This window comes from Heptranchias perlo, chromosome 2, assembly GCF_035084215.1.
Source record: "Heptranchias perlo isolate sHepPer1 chromosome 2, sHepPer1.hap1, whole genome shotgun sequence".
NCBI lineage: Eukaryota > Metazoa > Chordata > Chondrichthyes > Hexanchiformes > Hexanchidae > Heptranchias > Heptranchias perlo.
The window spans coordinates 105186399-105212246 of NC_090326.1; the positions used below are offsets into that span (position 1 = coordinate 105186399).

Below are 25848 nucleotides of genomic sequence, written 5' to 3' on the forward strand. Positions count from 1 at the left end.
TCTCTCTCCATCCTCTCCCTCCCTCTCTCTCCATCCTCTCCCTCCCTCTCTCTCCATCCTCTCCCTCTCTTCCATCCTCTCCCTCCCTCTCTTCCATCCTCTCCCTCCCTCTCTCCCCTCCCTCTCTCCCCTCCCTCTCTCCCCTCCCTCTCTCCCCTCCCTCTCTCCCCTCCCTCTCTCCCCTCCCTCTCTCCCCTCCCTCTCTCCCCTCCCTCTCTCCCCTCCCTCTCTCCCCTCCCTCTCTCCCCTCCCTCTCTCCCCTCCCTCTCTCCCCTCCCTCTCTCCCCTCCCTCTCTCCCCATCCTCTCTCCCCATCCTCTCCCTCCCTCTCTCCCCATCTCCCCATCCTCTCCCTCCCTCTCTCCCCATCTCCCCATCCTCTCCCTCCCTCTCTCCCCATCCTCTCCCTCCCTCTCTCCCCATCCTCTCCCTCGCTCTCTCCCCATCCTCTCCCTCCCTCTCTCCCCATCCTCTCCCTCCCTCTCTTCCCTCCCTCTCTTCCCTCCCTCTCTTCCCTCCCTCTCTCCCCTCCCTCTCTCCCCTCCCTCTCTCCCCTCCCTCTCTCCCCTCCCTCTCTCCCCTCCCTCTCTCCCCTCCCTCTCTCCCCTCCCTCTCTCCCCTCCCTCTCTCCCCTCCCTCTCTCCCCTCCCTCTCTCCCCTCCCTCTCTCCCCATCCTCTCCCTCCTTCTCGCCCCATCCTCTCCCTCCCTCTCGCCCCATCCTCTCCCTCCCTCTCTCCCCATCCTCTCCCTCCCTCTCTCCCCATCCTCTCCCTCCCTCTCTCCCCATCCTCTCCCTCCCTCTCTCCCCATCCTCTCCCTCCCTCTCTCCCCATCCTCTCCCTCCCTCTCTCCCCATCCTCTCCCTCCCTCTCTCCCCATCCTCTCCCTCCCTCTCTCCCCATCCTCTCCCTCCCTCTCTCCCCATCCTCTCCCTCCCTCTCTCCCCATCCTCTCCCTCCCTCTCTCCCCATCCTCTCCCTCCCTCTCTCCCCATCCTCTCCCTCCCTCTCTCCCCATCCTCTCCCTCCCTCTCTCCCCATCCTCTCCCTCCCTCTCTCCCCATCCTCTCCCTCCTCCTCTCCCTCCCTCTCTCCCCATCCTCTCCCTCCCTCTCTCCCCATCCTCTCCCTCTCTCTCCCCCTCCCTCTCTCCCCCTCCCTCTCTCCCCCTCCCTCTCTCCCCCTCCCTCTCTCCCCCTCCCTCTCTCCCCCTCACTCTCTCCCCCTCCCTCTCTCCCCCCTCTCTCCCCCCCTCTCTCCCCTCCCTCTCTCCCCCCCTCTCTCCCCCCCTCTCTCCCCTCCCTCTCTCTCCCTCCCTCTCTCCCCTTCCTCTCTCCCCTCCCTCCCCCTCCCCCTCCCTCTCCCTCCCTCCCTCCCCCTCCCTCTCCCTCCCTCCCTCTCCCTCCCCCTCCCTCCCCCTCCCTCTCCCTCCCCCTCCCTCTCCCTCCCTCCCTCCCCCTCCCTCCCTCTCCCTCCCCCTCCCTCCCTCTCCCCCTCCCTCCCTCTCCCTCTCCCTCCCTCTCCCTCCCCCTCCCTCCCTCTCCCTCCCCCTCCCTCCCTCTCCCTCCCCCTCCCTCCCTCTCCCTCCCCCTCCCTCCCTCTCCCTCCCTCTCCCTCCCCCTCCCTCTCCCTCCCTCTCCCTCCCTCTCCCTCCCTCCCTCTCCCTCCCTCCCTCTCCCTCCCTCCCTCTCCCTCGCCTCTCCCCTCCCCCTCTCCCTCCCTCCCTCTCCCTCCCTCCCCCTCCCTCTCTAATTGTCAAAAAAAATGAGATAATTAATTGGCTTCAAAATTCAGTCAGTTTTTTTTTGATGCTTGAAGTAACATTGTATGAAGATAGACTATTTTTCTTTCTCTCTCTCTCTCTCTCACTCTCACTCTCTCTCTCTCTGACCTTGCCTCTTTCTCTCTGACCACAGTGTTTGCCTTTTTCACTCTCCCTCAGCTTAATACCCATTCTAAAATTTATGGAACACAAAACAAAAGTGTTAAAGTCACACAGCCTGTGTTTTAAAACAATCAGTGTAAATTTTACCTCAATAAAACTTTCAAAATTTGTCATCTTATTTTCCAAAATTATTTCAACAAGATCTCCAAAAAAACAAAATAAATTTAATTGTGTTGTTTTAAAATATATAACTTTTTGAAAATTTATTTTGTTTAAACCCTTATTTTAGGTTATAGAGATTTCAGTCAATGAAAAAAAAGTAATTGAATTGTTTTCCTGAGTGATTTATGGGAACCCGGTTCCAGATTGAGTCATTAGTGACAAGATTACAGAAGTTAAAACCATTTTAAATGTGGACTGAGGAATTAACGATGCAAAAGTAGAACAAAAAAATTGTAAAAAATGTAACAGGAAGTGCAGACATGAAGTGTGTGCCAATATAAGATTTTTAATATTTTTTAGCTCGATTAAGATGGCTAAATTTAGGTATACATTCAGTTGCCACAAGGTGAAACCAATTTGTTTCTGCCTGGCTATATGTTTACGAAATATACGTATCCTGTTGTATCGGTAGATGCTGATTCAAAAATGTTTGTTTGGTTTCTGTTTATGTGGATTACTTAGCATGTATTGCAGATGGCAAACATCTGTGTTGGCCAATCCACCAGGAAGGAAGCCTCTCATCATTGTGGCAGTGCTGCTTTGTTATATAGATATTAAAAATTAAATCAGTAAATTTGACAGATGATCTTTGTGCCTTTGACAATTTTGATTAATTATGAACGATACCTTTTTATTCTTCCTTTGTCATAACTTGGAGTTCAAAAAATGGAGAAGTATTTAACCAGGGCTGGATGAAATGTCTTCCAGGCTGTTAAAAGAAGCCAGGGAGGAAATAACGGAGGCTTTAACAATCATTTTCCAAACTTCACTGGATACAGGCATAGTGCCGGAGGATTGGAGGACTGCTAACGTTGTACCGTAATCTAAAAAGGGAGCAAAGGATAGACCAAGTAATTACTGGCCAGTCAGCCTAACCTCGGTGGTGGACAAATTATTGGAATCAATCCTGAGGGACAGGATAAACTGTCACTAAGAAAGGCACGGACTAATCAAGGACAGTCAGCATGGATTTGTTAAGGGGAGGTTGTGTCTGACTCGCTTGATTTAATTTTTCGAGGCGGTGACAAGGAGGATCGATGAGGATAGCACAATTGATGTCGTCTCCATGGATTTTAGCAAGGCTTTTGACAAGGTCGCACATGGAGATTGGTCAAAAAAGTATTAAAGTCAAAAAAGAGGTGTTAGTTTTTGGGACCAGCCAGGTGGACTGCAGTCTTTTCTGGTCTTGTACTATCCTATGTTCCCTTGCTGAGACAATTTAAAGTCCTGGCTCAGAAAAGTTTTTGATTCTGGCAGTTGAACGAATCTGAATTGATGTCAGTTGATCATGGCAAGTGATTTTCACTTTATAGCGCAACATTTCAGTCGGGTCCACCCCTTCACTTAAGTGTTAAACACTTTTAAAGTGCTTATGTTCTGCTTCTGCTTAGCTAACAGTGAGGGAAGTTTCCAACAGTTGATTGTAATAATTGATCTTACTGTTGACATTGTTTAAAGTTAAAGTCTTGTTTAATATGCCGGTGAGTGGAGCAGAGCTGAACACATGCTGACTGTTAAATCAGCAGATTACAAGAATCAAGGGAGGATTTGACCGAGGCTGACCAACATCTGCAATTATCCCCACAATAACATTTACTGATGCCGTCACTACTCTATTGGCTGTTTTATTTTGAGAGATGTGTGTGTATTCAGTTCCCGACTAGCATTATGCTCTTTCAAGGTGTTTTCCCAAGATGTTATCAGCAATTTGATAAAACATCAAAGGGATAAAACAATTAGTTTTTTTAAAAATCACTTGTAAAAGTGATTAAGATAGCTAGACCAATTCTTTAAATGAATTTAGTTTAACTCAAATCTGTGTGTTACTGTTCATTTCAGGAGCATCAATACTCTACACTGGGTCCAAAATATGTAGCAGAGGGTACAAAATCAGCGATAGGCATCAACATAGAAATGTACAGAATCAAAAACAACCACTGAGTACCTCTGGCCAGTACCAAATTTTTTTTAAAAACACCATGTTAAACTTTAGGGCTGATTTTCCTCAACCTAGCTTTCAAATAGCACCAAAATATGGGTGCAATGCAGAGGAAGAATGATTTTTTTTGTATACTTTGTTCCTAAACAATCCTGCAGGATTGTTTAGGAACAAAGTATACAAAAAAAAATCCTCTATGACTTTTTAGCATGTCTGCAGTTGACTGCACTTGAGAGTATGCAGCCATGCAAATTCCCTGTAAGTGATTGTCAGAGGGCACCCAGATCACTTCTTATAACAGGGGATTCAGTTCAGGGACAAACTGTCCCCATAAAATCCTGGCGCTACTGATTGTTGCGTTGCTTTTTAGATGCCATCAGTTTTAAGGGACAGGTTGGTATTGCCAAGGTAGATCTTCGTTTCTGACTTCTTGAATAAAAAATGGTTTTGCTGCTTCAGGACTGGTTGCAGAATGGTGTAAGTATTTATGCTTGGTGATGGAGGCATTGTTTCATACTGTAACACCGACCCCCCACCACCACCACCACCTTTGGCACTATGACTTATTTGGAGGCAAGACGAGGGGAGACAACCTCAAGTTTCCTTCACTGCTGCTGAAACAATTAGCCTGGGCATTTCCTAAGCCATTAGCATACTTTATTCCTACCACAGAATAGAAATTTTCCCTCTATCTTTACAACCAATTACCTGGAATAAAATGCGAAATCTCACCGCCAAACCAGCTCCTCCTCCTATTTGCACACTATCATTCTTCATACCCATACTTGTTTTCCCTGGTCCTCCGCCTAATACTTGGCGCAATCGTCCTGCCCCCCTTACCAAGTCGTTTAGCCCATTTCTATTTCTCACCTACACGCTGCTCCTTGGCGACATCATCCAAAGACATGAGGTCAGGTTCCATATGTACTCTGACAACACCCAGCTCTACCTACCTCCACCACTTCTCTCGATACCTCCACTTCCTCTGTGTTGTCAGACCACGTGTCCGACAGCCAGTTCTGGATGAGTTGTAATTTAAACATTGGGAGGATCGAAGTCGTGGTCTTCGGCTCCCACCACAAGCATGGTATCCTCACCACCAATTCCATTCCCCTTCCTAGCCACTGTTTCAAATTGAACTAGACTATTCGCAACCTCAGAGTCGTATTTGACCCGAGCTGAACTTCCGATCCCATATCCCCTCCATCACAAAGACTGCCTATTTCCACTTCTTTAACATTGCCCATCTTCGCCTCTGCCTCAGCCCCAGCCCATCTGCTGCGAAACCCTCATCCATGCATTTGTCACCACTGGAGTTGACTATTCCGATACTTTCCTGGCCGGCCTCCCATTTTCCACCATAACCTTCAACTTATCCACAACTCTGCTGACCATATCCTATCCTGCACCCATTATCTCCGTACTCGACCTGTGTTGGCTCCAGGTCCCGCAACGCCTCAAATTAAAAAAGATTATCCTTGTGTTTAAAATCCTCCAAGGCCTCACCCCCCCCCCCTCCCCATTACTGTAACCTTCTCCAGCCCTACAAGCTTCTGAGAACTCTGCGTTCCTTGCAGTCTGGCCTCTTGTGCATGCCTCACTCCCTTTGCCCCATCACTGATGGCCATGCCTTCAGCCGTCTAGGCCCTAAGCTCTGGAATCCTCTCCCTGAACCTCTTTGCCTTTCCACCTTCCTCTCCTCCTTTAAGATCCTCCTTAAAACTCACCACCTTGACCAAGCATTTATTCACCCCACCTAATATCTCCTCCTTTGGATTGATGTTTATTTTTGTTTTGTCTTATTATGCTTCTGTGAAGCGCCTTGGGGTGTTCTCTACATTAACGGCTTATTACAGGAATTATATGCATTCAAAATAATGTTTTATCATAAATATTAAAAGAGGAGATGGTTCGGGTACAGTCTAGGTGCATTCCCACGAGGGAGAAAGGTAGGGCATCTAAAGCCAGAGCTCCCTGGATGTCAAAAGAGATGGAAAGTAAGATGAAGCAGAAAAAAGGGACGTATAATACAAGGGACATATTTCAAGTGAGAACTAAGTTGAATATAGAAAGTTCAGAGGGGAAGCGAAAAAGGAAATAAGAGGGGCAAAGGGAGCATGAGAACAGAGGTGGCTAACATAAAAGGGAATCCAAAAGTCTTCTATAGGCATGTAAACAGTAAATGGGTAGTCAGAGGAGGAGTGGGACCGATAAGGTCCAAAAGGAGATCTACACTTGGAGGCAGAGGGCATGGCTGAGGTACTAAATGAGTACTTTGCATCAGTCTTTACCAAGGAAGAAGATGCTGCCAAAGTCACAGTAAAAGAGGAGGGAGTTGAGATGCTGGATGGGCTAAAAATTGATAAAGAGCGGGTACTAGAAAGGCTGTACTTGAAGTAGATAAGTCACCCGGTCCGGATGGGATGCAATCTAGGTTGCTGAGGGAAGTAAGGGTACAAATTGTGGAGGTACTGACCATAATCTTCCAAACATCCATTGATACGGGGGTGGTGTCAGAGGACTGGAGAATTGCAAATGTTATACCCTTGTTCAAAAAAGGGTGGAAGGATAAACCCAGCAACTATCGGCCAGTCAGTTTAACCTCAGTGGTGGGGAAACTTTTAGAAACGATAATCTGGGACAAAATTAACAGTCACTTGGACAAGTGTGGATTAATTAAGGAAAGCCAGCATGGATTTGTTAAAGGCAAATCGTGTTTAACCAACTTGATAGAGTTTTTTGATGAGGTAACGGAGAGGGTCGATGAGGGCAATGTGGTTGATGTGTCAATGGACTTGCAAAAGGCATTTGATAAAGTGCTGCATCATAGGCTTGTCATCAAAGTTGAAGGCCGTGGAATAAAAGGGGCAGTGGCAGCATGGTTACAAAATTGGCTAAGTGACAGGAAACAGAGAGTTGTGGTGAACGGTTGTTTTTCCGACTGGAGGGAGGTGTACAGTGGTGTTCCCCAGGGGTCGTTACGAGGACCATTGCTTTTTTTGATATATATTAATGACTTGGACTTGTGTGTACAGGGCACAATTTCAGAATTTGCGGATGACACAAAACTTGGAAGGATAGTGAACAGTGAGGAGGATAGTGATAGACTTCAACAGGACATAGACAGGCTCATGGAATGGGTGGATCCGTGGCAGATGAAACTTAATGCAGTAAAGTGCAAAGTGATGCATTTTGGTAGGAAGAACGAGGAGAGCCAATATAAACTAAAGGGTGCAATTCTAAAAGGGGTGCAGGAACAGAGATCTGGGGTTTATGTGCACAAATCATTGAAGGTTGCAGGGCAGGTTGAGAAAGCATACGGGATCCTGGGTGTTATAAATAGATGTAAACAATTTTACAACACCAAGTTATAGTCCAGCAATTTTATTTTAAATTCACAAGCTTTCGGAGGCTTCCTCCTTCGTCAGGTGAACGATGTGAAAATGAAATCCTCGAAATGAAATCGCATTTATAATTCACAGAACAATGCTTGGTGAGTACAGACAGTTTTTTCAACTGCCCGTTGCCAAGGCAATCAGTGTGCAGACAGACAGGTGTTACCTGCCAGGTCTCACAGAATATACAAATCACCAAAAAAAACAACAAACAAAAAAAAAACAGAGAGAGAGAGGTAGAAACATAGAAAAGACAGCAACTGACCCGTTATATTAAAAACAGATAACATTTGTTCGCTGGTGGGGTAACGTGTAGCGTGACATGAACCCAAGATCCCGGTTGAGGCCGTCCTCATGGGTGCGGAACTTGGCTATCAATTTCTGCTCGACGATTTTGCGTTGTCGTGTGTCTCGAAGGCCGCCTTGGAGTACGCTTACCCGAAGGTCGGTGGATGAATGTCCATGACTGCTGAAGTGTTCCCCGACTGGGAGGGAACCCTCCTGTTTGGCGATTGTTGCGCGGTGTCCGTTCATCCGTTGTCGCAGCGTCTGCATGGTCTCGCCAATGTACCATGCTCTGGGGCATCCTTTCCTGCAACATATGAGGTAGACAACGTTGGCCGAGTCACAGGAGTATGAACCATGCACCTGGTGGGTGGTGTCCTCTCGTGTGATGGTGGTATCTGTGTCGATGATCTGGCACGTCTTGCAGAGGTTACCGTGGCAGGGTTGTGTGGTGTCGTGGACGCTGTTCTCTTGAAAGCTAGGTAATTTGCTGCGAACGATGGTCTGTTTGAGGTTGGGTGGCTGTTTAAAGGCGAGTAGTGGAGGTGTGGGGATGGCCATAGCGAGGTGTTTGTCCTCATTGATGACATGTTGAAGGCTGCGGAGAACATGGCGTAGTTTCTCCGCTCCGGGAAAGTACTGGACGACAAAGGGTACTCTGTTGGTCGCGTCCCGTGTTAGCCTCCTGAGGAGGTCTATGCGATTTTTTGCTGTGGTGTTATAAATAGAGGCATAGAGTGCAAAAGCAAGGAAGTGATGATGAACCTTTATAAAACACTGGTTCAGCCACAACTGGAGTACTGTTTCCAGTTCTGGGCACGGCACTTTAGGAAGGATGTGAAGGCCTCAGAGAGGGTGCAGAAGAGATTTACTAGAATGATTCCAAGGATGAGAGGCTTTAGTTACGTGGATAGACTGGAGAAGCTGGGGTTGTTCTCCTAGAAACAGAAGGTTGAGAGGTGGTTTGATAGAACCATAGAAAAGATACAGCACAGAAGGGGGGCCACTTGGCCCATTGTGTCCGCACTGGCTCGAAGAACAACCAGGTGCCCTTTCTAATCCCACCTTCCAGAACCGGTCCGTAGCCCTGCAGCTTACAGCTAGAGGTATTCAAAATTATGAAGGATCTAGACAGAGTAAATAGAGAGAAACTGTTCCCATTGCCAGAGGGGTCAAGAACCAGAGAACACAGATTTAAGGTAATTGGCAAAAGAACCAAAGGTGACATGAGAAAAAACTTTTTTACACAGCGAGTGGTTAGGATCTGGAATGCCCTGCCCGAGGGGGTGGTGGAGGCAGATTCAATCGTGGTCTTCAAAAGGGATTTGGATAAGTACTTGAAGGGAAAAAATTTGCAGGGCTACGGGGATAGGGTGGAGGAGTGGGACTAGCTGGGTTGCTCTTGCAGAGAGCCGGCATGGGCCGAATGGCCTCCTTCCATGCTTTAACCATTCTATAATTCTATTCTGTGATTCTAAATGTGAAATGCACCTATTCTTGATGAGTGCTCTGCGGCATTGCCTACATCCGCAGTTCTCAAAGGGAGTTCAAGTAGGAGTCTCAAAGTATTGCCAAAGGAGTGCTGGAAGAGCAAGGGAAGACTCCCATTTGGCTGTTGTGTTGGAACTTCCTTTGAGAATCATAAGTGTTGGTAATATTTTTTAAATCAGTAAAAATGGAGAACAAGAGTAGTATTTTCAGTTTGACATTGTACGACATGATCTGTGGGAAATTGGGCTTAGGCTGCAGGTTGGCAGAAGTGTGCAGCTGCAGTCTTCCCAGCCCATCTACCCGTCCTATCCCCTGCTGAGAAGACAGACAGGTGACCTACTCTCAGGCCTCTGTCGATCCTAGACTGCAGTCTTATGCTTGCATGTGTACAACGCTGATACAGTCGGACTCTGATTTCCCTCTCTTACGAAGGAGCGCATGATCTCTGACTTATGTTTTTCATTGACATAACCAAGATTAAGAACTCTCCATGTAAGGAATCATGGACTGAATCCAACATCCTATTAGTTCTTGGTGCAGTACTATTAGTGAACCAATTCCTTTGGCTCTCTTTTAAAGAGAGAATAATTGTATTTTGTTGCTATGTGAATTAGATGCCATGAACCTTGTAATGTTTTGATGTATTACAGCATATAAAACTAGTAAAACCTTAGTAAACTGTGATAAGCAGAGTTTAGATCAGTAAAAAGATTTAGAAAAACATTTCTATTTGGACAAAGCAGAATAAATTTCTACAGCAGCAGATTGAATAAACATGCTGTACACCGACATGAATAACATCAGTGTATATTCTGATACTTCTTCCAAGTATCCAAATCTTTGTAACATCCCAAGCCACATATTTGAGGAAATGCTACCAGGATGATATGAGTATATCTGTTATTAAAAAAACAAGCAGCAATATTTTGATCATGGTGCTGAGCACAGTTTACACCAGATCAGAAAAGTGGGGTTTTGTTTTGAGTGTGAGAAAATCAAATTCTTAAATAGCTGCAAAATTCAGAAGCATCCTTCCAAGGCACACTCAGACATGTGGAATGAAGCAACCACGTTTTGCCGAAACAGGAAAGTGTGGTTTGTTCGCTGCACTTAACTGATGGTCTGGTTTGAACGTACATCGAATGGTGGTAAAGATAAAAAATAGTAAGGACATTTGAATTTCAACTGTATGCAAACTCGGGAGGCTGAGGCTACTGGAGAAATGTGCCTGAATGGGCCAAATGACTTTTTCTTGTCCTTCATTTTTATGTTATTTAAAAAGCCACAGAATATAAACCATTGCACCAGACTGCCTGCTTCAACTATGATCAAACTGTGTTTACTGATGATGTTACTTAAGCTGAAGTCCAACTTAAGTCTAATTTTGTGTTTTATCATTTTTTCAAAAAACCTAAAATAGAATGGAGTCTGCCACGTCTCTCTCAAATCACACCCGACAAATAGCTTTCAAGTGATGTGCCAGTCTTGTAATCACTTCCCTGTAGGCGTAAGGCATGGGAACCAATTAGCATTCCATCCAGGGGTGATTTTGACAGAAATTACGATTCAATTATGCCAGAAAAAAAATGGCAATACCTCCTGTAAACATCCACACTGGGACTAGCTGGGTGGACTGAAATAGTTTTTTCTAGTCCTGACATTTCCTCGTACACACTGGTATCATTTTTACAAAATCACATTTGGGAACAGAGTTGGATGTTATAAATGACTAAATATTAGCGCTAAGTACAGTGTTCTTTTGGGAATCCACGAGATGCCCAGAATTGAACAGAGAACTTTTCATGCGTGGGAAACTTATTTCTGAAAATGGATATAATTTCTAAGTTCATCATTATTGTCCGCATTTGAGATTTTCTATTGAAAATAGTTATCTCAAGCCGTCCCCCTTTTCTCTTTGTTCCCAAAAGGGAATGACTTGTTGGACTAAGATTCTGTAGGCAATGCCAGCAGGAGTCACAAGAAAGCCTGGTTGATTTTTCTCCTCTCCCTAGTCCAGGGGTATTCATGCTAAATGTAATACCCCAAATCTTGCCCTGACTCAGGCTAACTCAGCACAGGTTAGAAATTGAACTTGAGACATTCTTGTTGGTATTAGGTCATTGGACGAGTTCAGAAAAAGAGTTTGACTGAATTTACAATAAATATTCCACTTTAGGGTCTGTCATGTTAAGTAGTCGGGTGCTAATTGATGTCATTAAATGGTAATCAATGTGTATAATCTGCTTCTGATGTGTAATAGAATTTGGTTGGCTAGTGGTAAAATCTATACCAAACTTTTGTGTATAACATGAAGTTCCTATAAGAAGGCTGAAGTCACATTGCTGCAATCTTATCACAGAACAGCATACCGCCTGATATTCTAATTGGCCACAGTTCCAAAGTAAAAGTTTTAAAGATCCATCAAACAGCTTTAGATTATGCAAATAAAGTTCATGATTTCAGTTTAAGCTGTTCTTTCCCCCATGTCTACTCGTATCAAAGATACTCTCTGGTAATGTTAGTTAGTTCATGCAATATTATGAAAGATTTAAAATATTCAAACAGCGTGAGTTCACTACAATGAGGTACTTTCTAGCTAACTTATTCAAGCCCTCTACATCTTCATTATGTACACAATTTTACATGTTGCTGCTTCATTATTGCACATACATATATTGTATATTGCAATGGGTTCCTATTGCATCGTTTACTATCTTTAATACAGAAGGATTTTTTCAAGGTTGCAGGAAGAATATTGAATAAGTTCATCGTTTAAATGGATGAATGTAACAGAGTAACTGATATACTTTTCTTTTAAAAAAAATTGCGAAGTATTGAAACGCACATGCTTTACACAGTATGCCTAGTGTTTGGTCAAAAAAAACCCTGTGCAGCTTATTTATTCTATGATTAGCTTCCTGTTTAGAGACAGAATTTTCTAAAAGGGAACTAATTGAATGCAGCTGTCAAAAAATAAGCCATGCTCTCTTTTGCCACTATTGAAATCAAAGTATACCATGTTTGATATATTTGCTTTACTGGCTTGTCCAGACTCTCAGATTTGAGGAATTTGGCACCGATGAGTTACAAAATCTTTGAAAATTAATAATGGTTCCAGTATGTAACAAAAATACCAACTTCAGGAAACCACAATCAATCTTTTCTATATTCCATTTGGTATGTGAGGCACTTGTTTCATTGAAAACTCGTAAGTATCTGCAGTACCTGTTACACCTCTATCTGATAGTGTAAGGCACTTTCAATTTCAATGGTGCCACGCTGTGTGAGAAAGAACAGTTGCTATTTTATACTAACTGCACAATCACAGGTTGATAAACTATCAGAACACTAGGTTTCAGACATATTGCTCTAAATGCTTTTCAAAAGTTTTTCATCCAACATTTTTTCAGTAACTGGAATTTCTGTGCCCAAACTAAGAGCTTAAACAAAATTTAAAAAATCAATAATTACATAACACTAAATTTATCAATTGGATTGTTTTTTGTGTCTCTTAATGCCTTCATTAATATTTTTACTTGAAAGTCTTGTCCTCTTTTAAAAACCTGGGCTTGACATTGACCTTTTCTAATTGTCAACAAAACAGGGGTGGAGAGGTTGGCTCCAAAATGTAATATTTTTTGAAGATTGAAATAATATTAAATATAGGCACATGGCCTGTCTATCTGACCATCGACCCTAGAGACTTTCTTAACCTTCCCCCCACCCCCCCGCTCCAACTCCTGTCTGTCCCTCAGCTTTTCAAGTGTATAGAACACGAACAAACGCTACAAGAGGTATGTAATTAGAACACTCATTGTTTCTCTCTCTCACACAGACACAAAGCTTCAATGTTTTTTTAAATATATAAATTGACCTTAGTATTTGAAATTTGTCCCCTTATTTTTCAAAATTATTTCGGAGCTTTAGGGTCGAATGGTCAAATGGACATTGTGCCTATATTTAATATTTCAATTTTCAAAAAAAAGTTGCAATTTGAAGCCAACCTGACCACTAACCAACCTGGTAAATTATAGTAAATAATTTACCTGTAATTTACCTGGTAAATTATGCAGTGGTGATCAGATGATACCATGCTTGACATTTAATATCCTGGAACATGCACGAGCAATGAAAGACTATGGGTGCTAAATGGTTCCGCAGTTTTGAGGTCCTGGGAAAGGATGAGTTCAAGTAGGAGACTGAGCAATGAGTCATCATTTCATCACAGTGAGAATGTAGGGAGCAGGAAGAGCATGTTTGGAGCTTAGAAGAAACTGGAGGAATGTTCAGGTGAGTATTGACCATTGTGGCGGCTATAAAATAAAGAGCAAAAAAGTTGCAGTGGGGTGAGAGAGAGAGAGATTGCCTTTGGGATTAAAAAAAAGTTTTTTTGTGGTGTGCTCTCACTTGGTGATGGGAATCCCACTGCGAGCCCACCCTGCATACTAAATGACCTCAACCTAGAAAAATGGGTTGGGATCACGGTGGATTTGGGAGTTCTGCTGTGCTGCTACCCCGCCTGAAACGGCAGAATAAGCACATGTTTTGTGGGAGGCTATTTGAAGGTAACTGTTTAGAAGTACACGTTGTCAGATTTTGCCAAAGGGTTTGGAGAATTCTAAAGCAATGGCAAATGATTTACCAAAGTGTTCGCTAGTGGAATGGCCACCGTAAAAACCATACTGAAAATTATGGATTAAACCAGAACTTTCATGGTTATAAAATATAAGAATTAACAGCAGCTACCATATATTCAGAAAGTTCTGATGTAAGGGCAATAGGGTGGTAGTTTGAGGAGTAAACCAGGGCACTGCTGGATGACAACTGGTAGAAATTCTTTTGAGCTTTCTGCCAAATCACCACATTGTTCAATCCTCTTTACATTTGAACTTTTGGACACATTAAAGGTTTAAAAGTACTAGTAAAATATTATCACTGCCCTCGGTTTATTGAGTCCATTTGCTTTCTACAGGTATTTAACCTTTCTGAAAGGAGGTATGACCTCTCCAAGCTTAACTCCAAGGTACAAAGTTGTTTTTTTCGAAGTAACATATGGGTTTCCATATTTCTACGCTCTGGTTAAAACAACCAAAACCTTAATTTCAATCCTGTGGCACAACACGTGACTGGCTGATGCTGTACTTTTGTAACTCATTTTGCTCATTAAAATGTAGATTTCTTTTCCTTTTTTCTGATCTCCTCTGCTTTTGATTAGCCTACCCCTGCATTGTAGCTGCTGATTTTTCTACTTAAACCTCTTCTCAGCTCTTGGGCAGCTTTGTATTTTTAAGGCTAAAAAGACAGTTTGGAAATCAGATCTTCAAAATAGACTTGTGTCAGGAGATGCTAGACACTCCCACTAGTTGTCATAGTCAGCCTTAGGGCTTTCCTATTTTACTGGAAGTAAAATTAATGTAATCAGTGAGATTTCTTGCTAAATTAAGGGCACTTAGAGTGGGGGAAGGATCATAGCTTGTGGAAGTAGAATGTGGAGAACCATAACTCTTTATGGTAATAGGTAAGAAAATGTCATCAGGAAAGAAACAATTTTTTCCCATCATTAAATATTTAATAAAAGCATCTTCATAGTTGATTTAAAGATGTTTTTGCCCAACAATGTTGCCACTTTATTGGGGAAATAATGACTACTCAGTTGTTCCTTTATTTAAGTTGATATGATTCAGATATTGAAACTTCTCAGGGCTGATTTTCCTTTGCTCTGCTCCGAAATAGTGCCTGTAAAATGGCGGCAATGCAAAGGAAAAGTGGATATAATCCTTGGCTCCCAATTTGCTCCTGGACAGAACTGCACCCAAATGCCCCCTATGCTGCATTATAATGAGGTCCCAGAGGAAATTTGGACAGTGAAGATGTTGGCATAGCAATGTACACCTTGGGGTTGCTCCACACTAATTGCTCGTGGATGGCGCAGTAGAAGTTTGATCCCTATTCTACATAAGAACGTAAGAAATAGGAGCAGGAGTAGGCCACACCACCTCTTAAGCCTGCTCTGCCATACAGTAAGATCATGGCTGATCTTCAACATCAACTCCACTTTCTCGCCCTATCCTTATATCCCATGATTCCCTTAGTGTCCAAAAATCTGTTGATTTCAGTCTTGAATATACTCAGCGACTGAGCATCCACAGCTCCCTGAGGTAGAGAATTCCAAAGATTCACAACCCTTTGAGTGAAGAAAATTTTCCTCATCTCGGTCCTAAATGGCCGACCCCTTATCATGTGACTCTGACCCATAGTTCTATGATATTTTGTACGATAGTTGGCCTGCTAGTTATGCACAATTGTTAATCAGGGACCCTACTCTTAAAAACAACCTTTAACAGCCCTTTGACCTCTACAGCCCTGCAATTGGGAATTTTGACAATTCTTGATGCAGCCCACCAGATGATGTCCTCTGAAGGACCTGTCTCACCTGCAGAAGCTGATCATGGGTTGCCATTGATGGGGAAATGGAGTTCCCCATGGTTCAAATTACTTCACTGTTTCCATTCTCCTATGCTCCTATGTTCCTCCTATGGAAGAGGAAAAATATAAATTATAACTTCAGACAGGAGAATGCATATCATGTTGTCATAGGAATTAAAGAAATTTAGGAACAAGAAAGGCCTCTGAGTTTCCAGCAAGCCTCTTACATTTTGACTGACCTCAACTTCCCATTCCTGCTATCTCACATATCACTCAATTCCTTTCTTTCTCTCAAAACACATCTTGTTATCATTTATACTATTTGCTTTAATGGTCTTTCATGGTAACTTATTCCATATGTCTGTTAATCTTAATGTGAAATACTTGTGCCTGAATTCTCTCTTTACTGCAAACTTTCTGTTTTGTAAATTATGTCTCATAATTTTTGAATCCTTCATCCCTGTAAACATTTTTTCTGGATCAACTTTATCAATTTCCTTAATAATTTTGAAGACATCTACAAGTCACCTCAATTTTTTCCTGTTTTCCTGTGAGAAACAGCCCAACTTCATCAACCTTTCATCATAACTTTAATGGTCCCCTTGTTCCCCTGACTTTTACTCTTTTCCGTCTAAGAATTTCAGAAATTTCCGTTATTTTCAATGGATGATCATCAAGTTGGTTAAAACCACATGTTTTAGGAATTTCCATTACTTTCATTGGGACTTCATGGTCATTTTTTTTCCATTTTACTTGGAAAAAGGTTCGCTTAACTTTGTCTGTATTAATGGGGCTGTGTTAAAATAACCTTTTCCTACCCAAAATGGCTAAAAAAAAGATGAGTTTCCATTCAAAGTAATGGTTCTAGTTGCAAAATAGTTGAGAGAAAAAATCATTTGTCTTTGTGATTTATTACTTCAATATTTGAGAAAGTTCTTTATATGTAGCCAGACCCACTATGAAATGCAGTCTGGTAATTGTGTTATTCAGTCGGTTCCCCAGACTATTAAAACTGGCATTCTGGTTGATAAGAAATCGTCAGTTTTCAGTGCTGTGTTAATGCTCTGCAAAAATTACATGTAATATTGCCAGTTCTCCTGTGACAACCAATTTTTTTTAAAGATTGATCAAATATATGATGAATTTGTATGCTATTTGCATATTTTTCTGATTTGAAGTTTGAGATACAAAGAACCTTCTTGGTGTTTAACTGAAATTTTGCTTTAATACAAGGTGCATAATCTTAATGAGTGCTGTACCAGAAGTCTGTTGTTGAACCTTGAAAATCTAAAATTTGCTTCTTGTTTCAGGTAATGGATGTAGGTTGGCCTGACCTTCATGCACCGCCTCTAGATAAGATGTGTACCATATGCAAATCAATGGAGACATGGCTAAACAGTGACCCACTTCATGTGGTGGTCATACATTGCAGAGTAAGTATATTCTACACTATTACTGCACTTGTTTTTTTTAAGTCTGTTTGGTTAATGTGTAATCATTTTGTTTTATAGAACTTTTTCTTTTATCAGGTTTAGTTCTTCGAATACCTGAAGGGCCTTCACCATATTCAAAATATATATTTTCTATCTTGCAACAAAAATAATTTTCTGGTTTTGTTTGAATTGCCAATATCATTCAAAGATCCCAAATATGACTGGTTTTAAAATAGAAAAAACTCACGATAGTGCATTCGTACTTGTTAGCTTAGGGATATTAGTGTTGGGGAATGGATTTTTTTGGGGACTTTTTGTTGTCACTGTTTTGCATCAAGTGCTCCCAGTTCAAATACACCATAGTTGGATGCAGAGGAAAGTTTCCTTTACGCTATTTTAACAATATTGCCTCATTTACAACATCAGACGAGCATCTTCATTCTCACACCAGCCATTCTTGTGACCACTCTGAGTGAGAATGTGAATGTAGTGTCAATTAGTGGCAAATTGTGAGTAGGATTGTGTTGGGAACCTGTAGCTACAAAAACTGATTTGAGGTAACACAAACTTATTTCCTGTTGGGCCTTTACAGTTTTGAGAGAGAGAGAGAGGAAGTTGAATTCATCAGTCTTTGCTGCCCTTGAACCCAGGTCTCAGACATGAAAGAACAATTGCTTTCACCTAATGTATCACCCAGTCCTAATCTCCTCCAGCTCAGTGGATAAAAGCAATTTGTGTTGATTACTAAACTGTAAAGGGTGCCAGGCTCGATTCCTAGTCTGAGCTAGCTGATTTCAGCTCGGGCAGCAGGGAGTGGGGTGGGGGGATACCATGACTGACTTCAGTGTCATCAGGCAAGGAGGAAGAAATGTCGACCAGGTACTTGCTCCTGGTTGGTATGGAGTGACCTTTGCTGGAAGGCACGCCTGTGTGGAGATTGGAAGAGGTCAGCTTTAAGTTTAGAATAATCCATTGCCACTCAATGTCGAGACTCATGAAGAATGACCTTTAGGTAAGTGCTGGTGAGCTGCCAGCAGTTGCGCAACTGTATCCCAACATGAATCATCACAGTTAGGAGAGGAGGACAAAACCTTCAAAAAATCAGTTGTGTTTATCTTTTTTTTGGCTCCTCCAAGCCAATTGCTGTTTGGGATTATATATACAGGATGTAAAGTATTGTATATGAAAGCACATTAAGTTTTCCAAAATGGGTCACATTACTCAATGTGAAATTTAAGAAATGTTAACAAGTGAAACTAGGGGCAAAATGTTTTAGACTATTAACATTTTGCCTGCAGTTTTGCTCTCATTTATTCTTGCTCTATTTCTGGCAGTTTTACCATATTTAGAAGGCATGGAAGGCTGCTTCTCAGCACAGATTGATGCTGCAGTTATACTCTATTTGTGGTACCAGTGCTGCAGTGATAGTTTTGACCACCCGTTGGCTACTCAGGCCAAAGGAGCTGTTCATGACAACTGATGCAGGCTAGTATTTGTATCAGTCAGATTATGGCTAAGAAAAGAGTCTCATTTGCTCATCAGTTACTTTCTGCATTTGTTGTTCATTCCGGTAAAACACAAAATCTTTCTGCAAGAGTGAAGGTCCAATATCGGCATATTTTGTTTCCTGTTGGAACAATTCTTGGTCATTCACATACTAATTTAAAAAATATATAAATGCTGTTAGTGTGTATCCTGCTTTTTACACTTTTTAAAAAAAAATTAAAAGAAAAGCTTTGGTGGCTTGTTGTGTGATCACTTCAATTCTAAAGATTACAAAAACCTTTGCTGTTCCATCAGCTCTTTTTCCGTGACTAAATATCTGACCAGTTAATGAGAAAAGACTCAGGACTTTTAAAACAAAAAGTTTGCTCAGTTACTTTATTTTAACCTTTTTGGCCAATGTTATACCCCTATCTCTTAAAGGTGCTGATTTCTGCTGGGGTTCAGTTCCATACTTGCCCCAAATGGGTAGTCTTCATGTATGAATCCATATTGTGAATGTTGACAAATTATTCAATCATGCAGGCATCCCAGTCAAGCTTGATCTTCTTTTTCACAATCTCTACACATTCACACTTTACAGTTAGCATCATTGAATGTTGATCATTAGTGTGAACCCCAGCTGATTTTCCCCCGGATCCTTTCCCAAGGATGCTGAGATCAACTGTAGCCACCTCAGTTGTGTCCAGCTAACTGAGCACAAGCCAGGAATTGGGCCTGAGACTTTCTAGTCTGTATGGTTTAGCGCTACGTTGTGAACTGCCTTTTGGAAAGGACATTGGAAGAATCCTAATTAAATAAACATTGAAAATCATATCTCATTAGTTCAGTCATCAATAAATCTCCTGCCAAGTGTTTCAGACTCATATGAGAAATCCAATTGGCAGTGACATTTTTTTTTAAACCAGTGAACCCTCAATGATATTAGTTACATAGGAAATAGAAACATAGGAATAGGAGTAGGCCATTCAGCCCTTCGAGCCTGTACTGCCATTCTATTAGATCATGGGTGATTTGTATTTCACCTCCATTTACCTGCCTTTTATCCTTATCCCTTCGTACCCTTACCTGACAAAAAGTTATCCATCTCAGTCTTCAAAATGTCAATTGACCCAGCATCCATATACCTTCTGGGGGACAGGGGTCCCTATTTCCACTACCCTTCATAAGCTGTGCACTTTGCAAATCTCTAGGTGTGCTATAAAACTTTCCAAATAATCTTGGCTCATTACAAAACAGGTATTTATTTTTTTAATGTCAAAGTGCTTTGGAAGTTTTATTGTACAACCTACAGAGTTTAATAACACAGCTGCAGAACAGAATGTGGCTGCAGTGATGTGGTCACAGCACATGGCTCAGAACACTTGGCAGAGCATCTTGTTTGTGCACTGTTATTGAAATTAAAATAATTTTCAGTGGAGTAGAATGACCTATTAAATAAAGGTCAAGATGTTCTTGTATGTGGGCTTAACTGTACTCACCCAAATGAGGTTTCATCATAAGATATTAAATCCTAAATTTCAAACTTGTTTGTTCAGTACCTGTCTTCATTTTATTTATTAGGAAAAAGGTAATTATTCCTCTTTGTTCTCCTTTCAACATACAGTGGGTTAGGTAAATTATCTTAAACAGGAAATTGTAGGGATAATATCATTTTGAAGCTTTCTCATGGTAGCTTTGCAAGAGCCATGTGATCCTCCCCAAATCCCACACTGATCATTTATTAATATCAGTGTCTCATAGTTGCATCCTTTGAGTGGAGCTGGAAATCCAATACAATAATTAACAAATTTTCTAAGGAGTGGTATGTCTATACTGTTAGCAATTAATAATGCTTGTTTAAATACTTTCCCATTATAATTTAAAAACAACTGTTCGCCAATGCACAAACAGCTTTAGAAAGATTTAGCTATTACTTTGTGTATTTTATAAGGTCCTGAGTGAGCTCGTCTGCCCTCAGGAGGGCAACAACTTTCAGAGCTGAATGCATCAGAATTGTTGCCAAATATGTCTAACAACTGAAATGTGGGAAAATAATTTTGAACATAAGTGATGTTTGCAACACAATGAATGTTCGACCTACCAGAACTTAGTGCAGGTTCAGACGTCACTACTATTTTTGAGTGGGGTGAAGCGGTTTTTATTTTCCTTCCAGATCTCTCAGTTTGTGTCGCCTGCACAGTTTTGGAAGCAAGGTCTACTATATAGTTACTTAGCTTCAGGTTTTTGATTTCTCCCTGAAGGATATATCTGGCTTCTGCTGTTGCTAACTCCTCCAAATTATTAAATTTGCTTTGAGAAGAAGGAGCCATTTTTGAAAGGTGCGTTGCTAGATTTTTGACCCTGAGCGAAAGGAATTCTAACAGTGATTGGTTCCAAATTACAGGATGAATTTTGGAATTTATAGCTCAAGATACGATGATGTGACTGATCACTGACACAGTTTCACATTAAACTCCATGTTATTAATGTTTTTAGAATAGTTTATTTCCTCCCTGTAGAGATGGTGTTCTTGCTTCTTACCTTTTCTGTAGTCCAGTTTCTTTTCGAATTTTGCCCCTTTCCATTTTCTACTTCTATATAATGTCTCAGAAATATCTTGAAACATTTCACAAACAAGTGACTTACTTTTAAGAGTAGTGACTATTACTAAGGCAAATGCTGAAGTAATTTTACATACAAGTCCCACAAACTGCAGTATGATTAATCTGTTTTTTGTGGTGTTAATTGAGCAAAGAATGTTCAAGAAAGTGGAAAAATTCCCTTTAAAATAAAAGTGCCATGGGAACTTTAACATTGACTTGAACAGGCAGATAGGGTCTCAATTTAACATCTCATCTGAAGGACAGCCACCCCTCCCCCAAAGAATGCTGTACACCCACAGCTCTACACTAAAATGTCAGTCTAGATTATGTGCCCAAGTTTGCATGTAAGGAAGGCATGTAGGCATCAAAAATGGTAACTTCTGCATGATTCTAGTTGCTTTCTATTATAATGTGAGCAATTTTTAAATTAATTCCTGGTGCACACCATGTTAAATGCCTTGGGTCAGTAGGGCACAATGTGAACCACCGAATTCTGAGTGGAATGTTATGCTAAAAGACAGAGTTGGTAACAGACTCATGGGGCAAATCTTAGGTGTGAGATTTTCAAGTCAATGATGTACTAGAGGTGCAATCTTTCACAAAATGTGCAATCCCTATGTGTTCCCCAGCAGTAATATCTTGGGAATAACCTTTCAACACAAAAGCTCCATCTCCTGTTCTAGTGCTTACTACAGCAATCTATTATCCTCTGTTTTTAATTGGGTTTCAACGGATCTCTGTAATCAAATTGCCCGCTGCCTTACCCTTTCCCTTTTTCCCTTTTTGAGTCGCATGTGATTTTTGTCACCAACTGGACTTCTGAGGATAGTAATTGTGCAGTCTGATTTAAGTTTTAAACCACCTCACATATTACTGAAGTTGGAAAATGTAGTGAAGTTAGATGAGACTTAGTTGGATAGTTGGTAGGTTGGTTCAGGCAGTGCATGGAACACTAAGTTGCGAAGATCATGGGCCCGATTTTACCAGGCCTGCGGGTTTCCGGCGGGTTGGGTTTCGGGAGCGTGGTTAACGCTCTCGGTGAAATTAGTGGGTTGCCCGCGCAATCGTAGCAGGCAATCCACTAATTGGATCCAATTACCTGCTCCTCCGGGCTCCGCGCTGCTGGTCTGCGCGTCGGGCGGGCTGCGCATGCGCAGTACGATCTGTCAGCGGGAGGCTCTCTAGTTAAAGGGGCAGTCCTCCACTGACAGATGCTGCAACAAATAGAACACATTACAGCATGGAGCAGCCCAGGGGGAAGGCTGCTCCCAGTTTAATGATGCCTCACCCCAGGTATCACCAGATGGGGTGAGGAGGAGGGGGAGGACAGAGATCTTCCACCCGGCGGGCGGGAGGAAGCGGCCTGCCTGTGCCACCAAGAAGGCCTGGCTCGAGGTGGCAGAGGAGGTCACCTGCACCACCAACATATCGCCCACCTGCATACAGTGCAGGAGGCGCTCCAATGACCTCAGTAGGTCAGCCACAGCGAGAACATGTAGTCTTTCCCCTACACTCCGTCTGCCACAACACTGCCCCCACCTCACATCTCCTTCGGCACCGCCAACACCACTCTGTCACATCACCCCTCATAACCACTCAAACCCCATCCTCATCTTACCTGCACCTACTCACCTCGCCAGTACTCACCCCGCCACTAACACGCAACCCAATCCTCATATAATCTCATGGCTCTATCCCATACGCACCCTCTCGTGCATCTCCCTCAGGGCCAGCCTCACTCAACCTGCCACCACCTGTGCTGCAGCCACAGGGCATGCATCACATATGTGCAGTAGGCAGCGTAAGGCAAACGTGTCGTGAGCATGAAGGGGATGCACAAGGGTGTTTGAGGGTTTGTCATGGGTGTTACCTATATTGAATTTCAGAACAACTCACATCACACATTATATTGGCACCACTACTGCCATGTCTCCGCGAATCCTGTCTGTTTTGTGCAATAATGCCCGCTCCTGGGTATCACTATGAGGACCCACCACTGATGCCACCCATTGTGTCACTGCAGAGTAGGTGCAGGTGTATTTGCAGGGCTCTTCCGCGCAGACGACTGAGAGACATCGGCGGTGTACCCGGCTGCACCCTGGAAGGATGCGGAGGAGAAGTTGTGGAGGGCAGTGGTGACTTTGGCAGCGACAGGTAAGCAGATGGTGCTGGGGCCAGCCAGGAGCAGCTCGGCATGAAAGAGGCTGCAGATGTCCACGACTACATGTCGAGTGAATCTGCGCCTCCGTGTGCACTGCTGCTCGGAGAGGTCCGGGGAGCTGCGCCTCGGTCTGTGGACCCTGTGGCGAGGGTAGTGCCCTCTGCGACGCGTCTCTCTCTGCGGTAGCCCTCCCTCCTGCTGTACAGGTGGATGTGTCACAGCACTCTGTTGTGGAGCTCCACGTGTCAGAGGTGAACGGCGTGGATGGCGAGGCTGGTGATGCTGTTCGCCCTCCGAGGGGGTCATGACTGCAGCTATGACGGCCCCCATCCGCAATATGTACATCTGAGGGGGTCCGCAAGGTAGGTACATGTCTCCAGACCCCGGGGTAAGTGTGCAGGTTGGTGACTTTGACCGTCAGGAGGGGGGTGGTGGAGGCCACACTTTGTCCCAAGTGACAGAGTGGCCTCCTGCAATGGGTGAGGGTCTCCCCCCCCCGCACCTGTCAAATGGACCTTTGCAGCTGCCACAGGCTGACGGCTGCAACACGTCCAGTTCAACTAGGACTGTCTCCCCCAGTGTGTGAAACAGTCCCATGTTTCTCCAAAATCACACACAGTCCCTTAATCAGGTCAGTTAATGACCTGAACAAGCGAAATAAATACACTCAAGTGGCATCCCACTGGCTTTAATTGCCTGCGGGATTCCCACCAGCGGGGGCTACGCACGCACCCCCGCACGTCATCGGGGAACTCGGAAGTGGGCGGGATCGTGGCGCGATCCGGTCACGTGCCTGGATATCGGGATTTTCGGGGCTCCCCCGCTGGAAACGCACACGAAACCCGCTGGTAAAATCGAGCCCCATAAGTTATATGCAGTGCTGTGACAATGCTAAACCTTGTGTGTGTGTATGCATTCTGTTTCACTCCCCAATTGAAGTTAGCACATAGTTTCTTGTGTGCCCAATTTAAAAAAAGATTAAAATACTGATTTGGGCACTTCATGCTATTGCTTCTTTCTCTTCAGCACCTAAAAAGTTTATAACTCGCACCAATAAAAAACAAATCATGCCAGAGTACAAATCCAAATTTTTAACGCCATGTTAAAGAATAAAATAGTGCAAGTCAGGAAAGTTCCAGGTTGATGCCTGGTCTGAACAGCAGTCAGGGTGCTACCATTGACTACAGTGTCTCTGTGCTAAGGAAGAATTGTGACTTAATAACCCTTACTAGAAAGTCTGTTCCTATTGAGTGTGGACACAATTGAGCTTGGCTGTAATGCTTCACAGCTGAATAGTCTACTGATACTTCACTGTCAAGGCTGACACAAGAAGAATGGCATTTCAGCAATGTACCAGAAGACTACCATCACCTTTACCCAAATCCTATCCCAGTCTTCAGGTGAGGAAGGGGATAATGAATAAAATGAGAGCCTATGTGTCCTTGAATTTTTTTTTTTCCCCACACCTCTCTCTTACCCACCCTGTTGTCACAATCCATGTGAAGAAGAGTCGGCGAATGATGCTACCCACTGTTCTTCTTATGTGGCATGAAAGTCTTCCATTTGTTTATGCAACTACAATATCAGTTTGAGCGATTAACCCATTTAAATCGAATAGTTACTTGCTAATTATGATAATCCTATTTAATAATTAAGCTGCATTGAATGTGAAACTGTTCATGCACAGGAACTTAACTAGGCAAATGTCATGTTGATAAAGCAGCTTTTCCTGGAATCTTGGACTGCCTTCTCATCATTATTGCTGTCATTATCATTTACAAGACAACATGCATAGAACATATCTATTGAACAATAACGTATTTGGCAACAGGCCTCAGATTTCCAAATATTTGACCTGAGATATCTCACACCTGGTTAAGACTGGGTGTTAGGACTTGCCTGCTCTCAACCATAAATTGATATGTGTAATGGGATTTTGAAAATACTACACCTCTATAGTTCTGTGCGTTCCAGAAAACAACAAATCCACGTTGGATGTATTTGAATCTGAAAGAAAGGCTCAATTAGTTTGCAAGAAGTGTTTTTTATTGAAGCACAATTTTCATAATATGAGATTTGAAGTACTTGGAAAATATGTGTATTGCTGGATATGTGATACAATCAAAATTGTAAAACTTTTAAACAATAAAATTAGGAGAGTAGCTTCTTGATCCAGCCAGGTCCTGTGTTTCTTCCCCCTCTCCCTGGGTCAGCTGGAGTGACAGATGTAATAGGCTCACCCAAATATGCGATCTCCAAAACAGGATCAGGATGCAATTGAGTGAGCTGCACACTGAATCTGCTTAACCTGCTCGCATACAAAATGGGGGCCCGGGCAAGGTTCGCTGAAGTGTTGCTCACTGTGAAGTCAATTCACTTTTTTCTTAATTATATGTACATTTAAAACTTTTATTTGGCAGATTGTCAGTCGACAGTCACAAATTAGCAATTTTCTGAGCAATTTCAAATAAAGCTGTATAACTTTCAGTGGAAGCATATATTTTACTTAAAGTAATTACACT

The 25848-nt window shown here is 42.8% G+C and overlaps 1 protein-coding gene across 6 annotated transcripts in view; it reads left to right on the forward strand.

Moving 5' to 3' along the window:
- The window catches only part of LOC137341956 (tensin-3-like), a 385280-nt gene that overhangs the window by 238127 nt on the left and 121305 nt on the right, over positions 1-25848 (forward strand). For 5 of the 6 annotated variants that reach the window (XM_068005512.1, XM_068005503.1, XM_068005544.1 and 2 more), the window contains 2 exons: positions 14191-14241; positions 16955-17077. In XM_068005512.1, the coding sequence (XP_067861613.1) occupies positions 14191-14241; positions 16955-17077 (174 nt within the window). The remainder of the gene's footprint in view (positions 1-14190; positions 14242-16954; positions 17078-25848) is intronic. The other variant, XM_068005521.1, reaches the window with a different exon arrangement.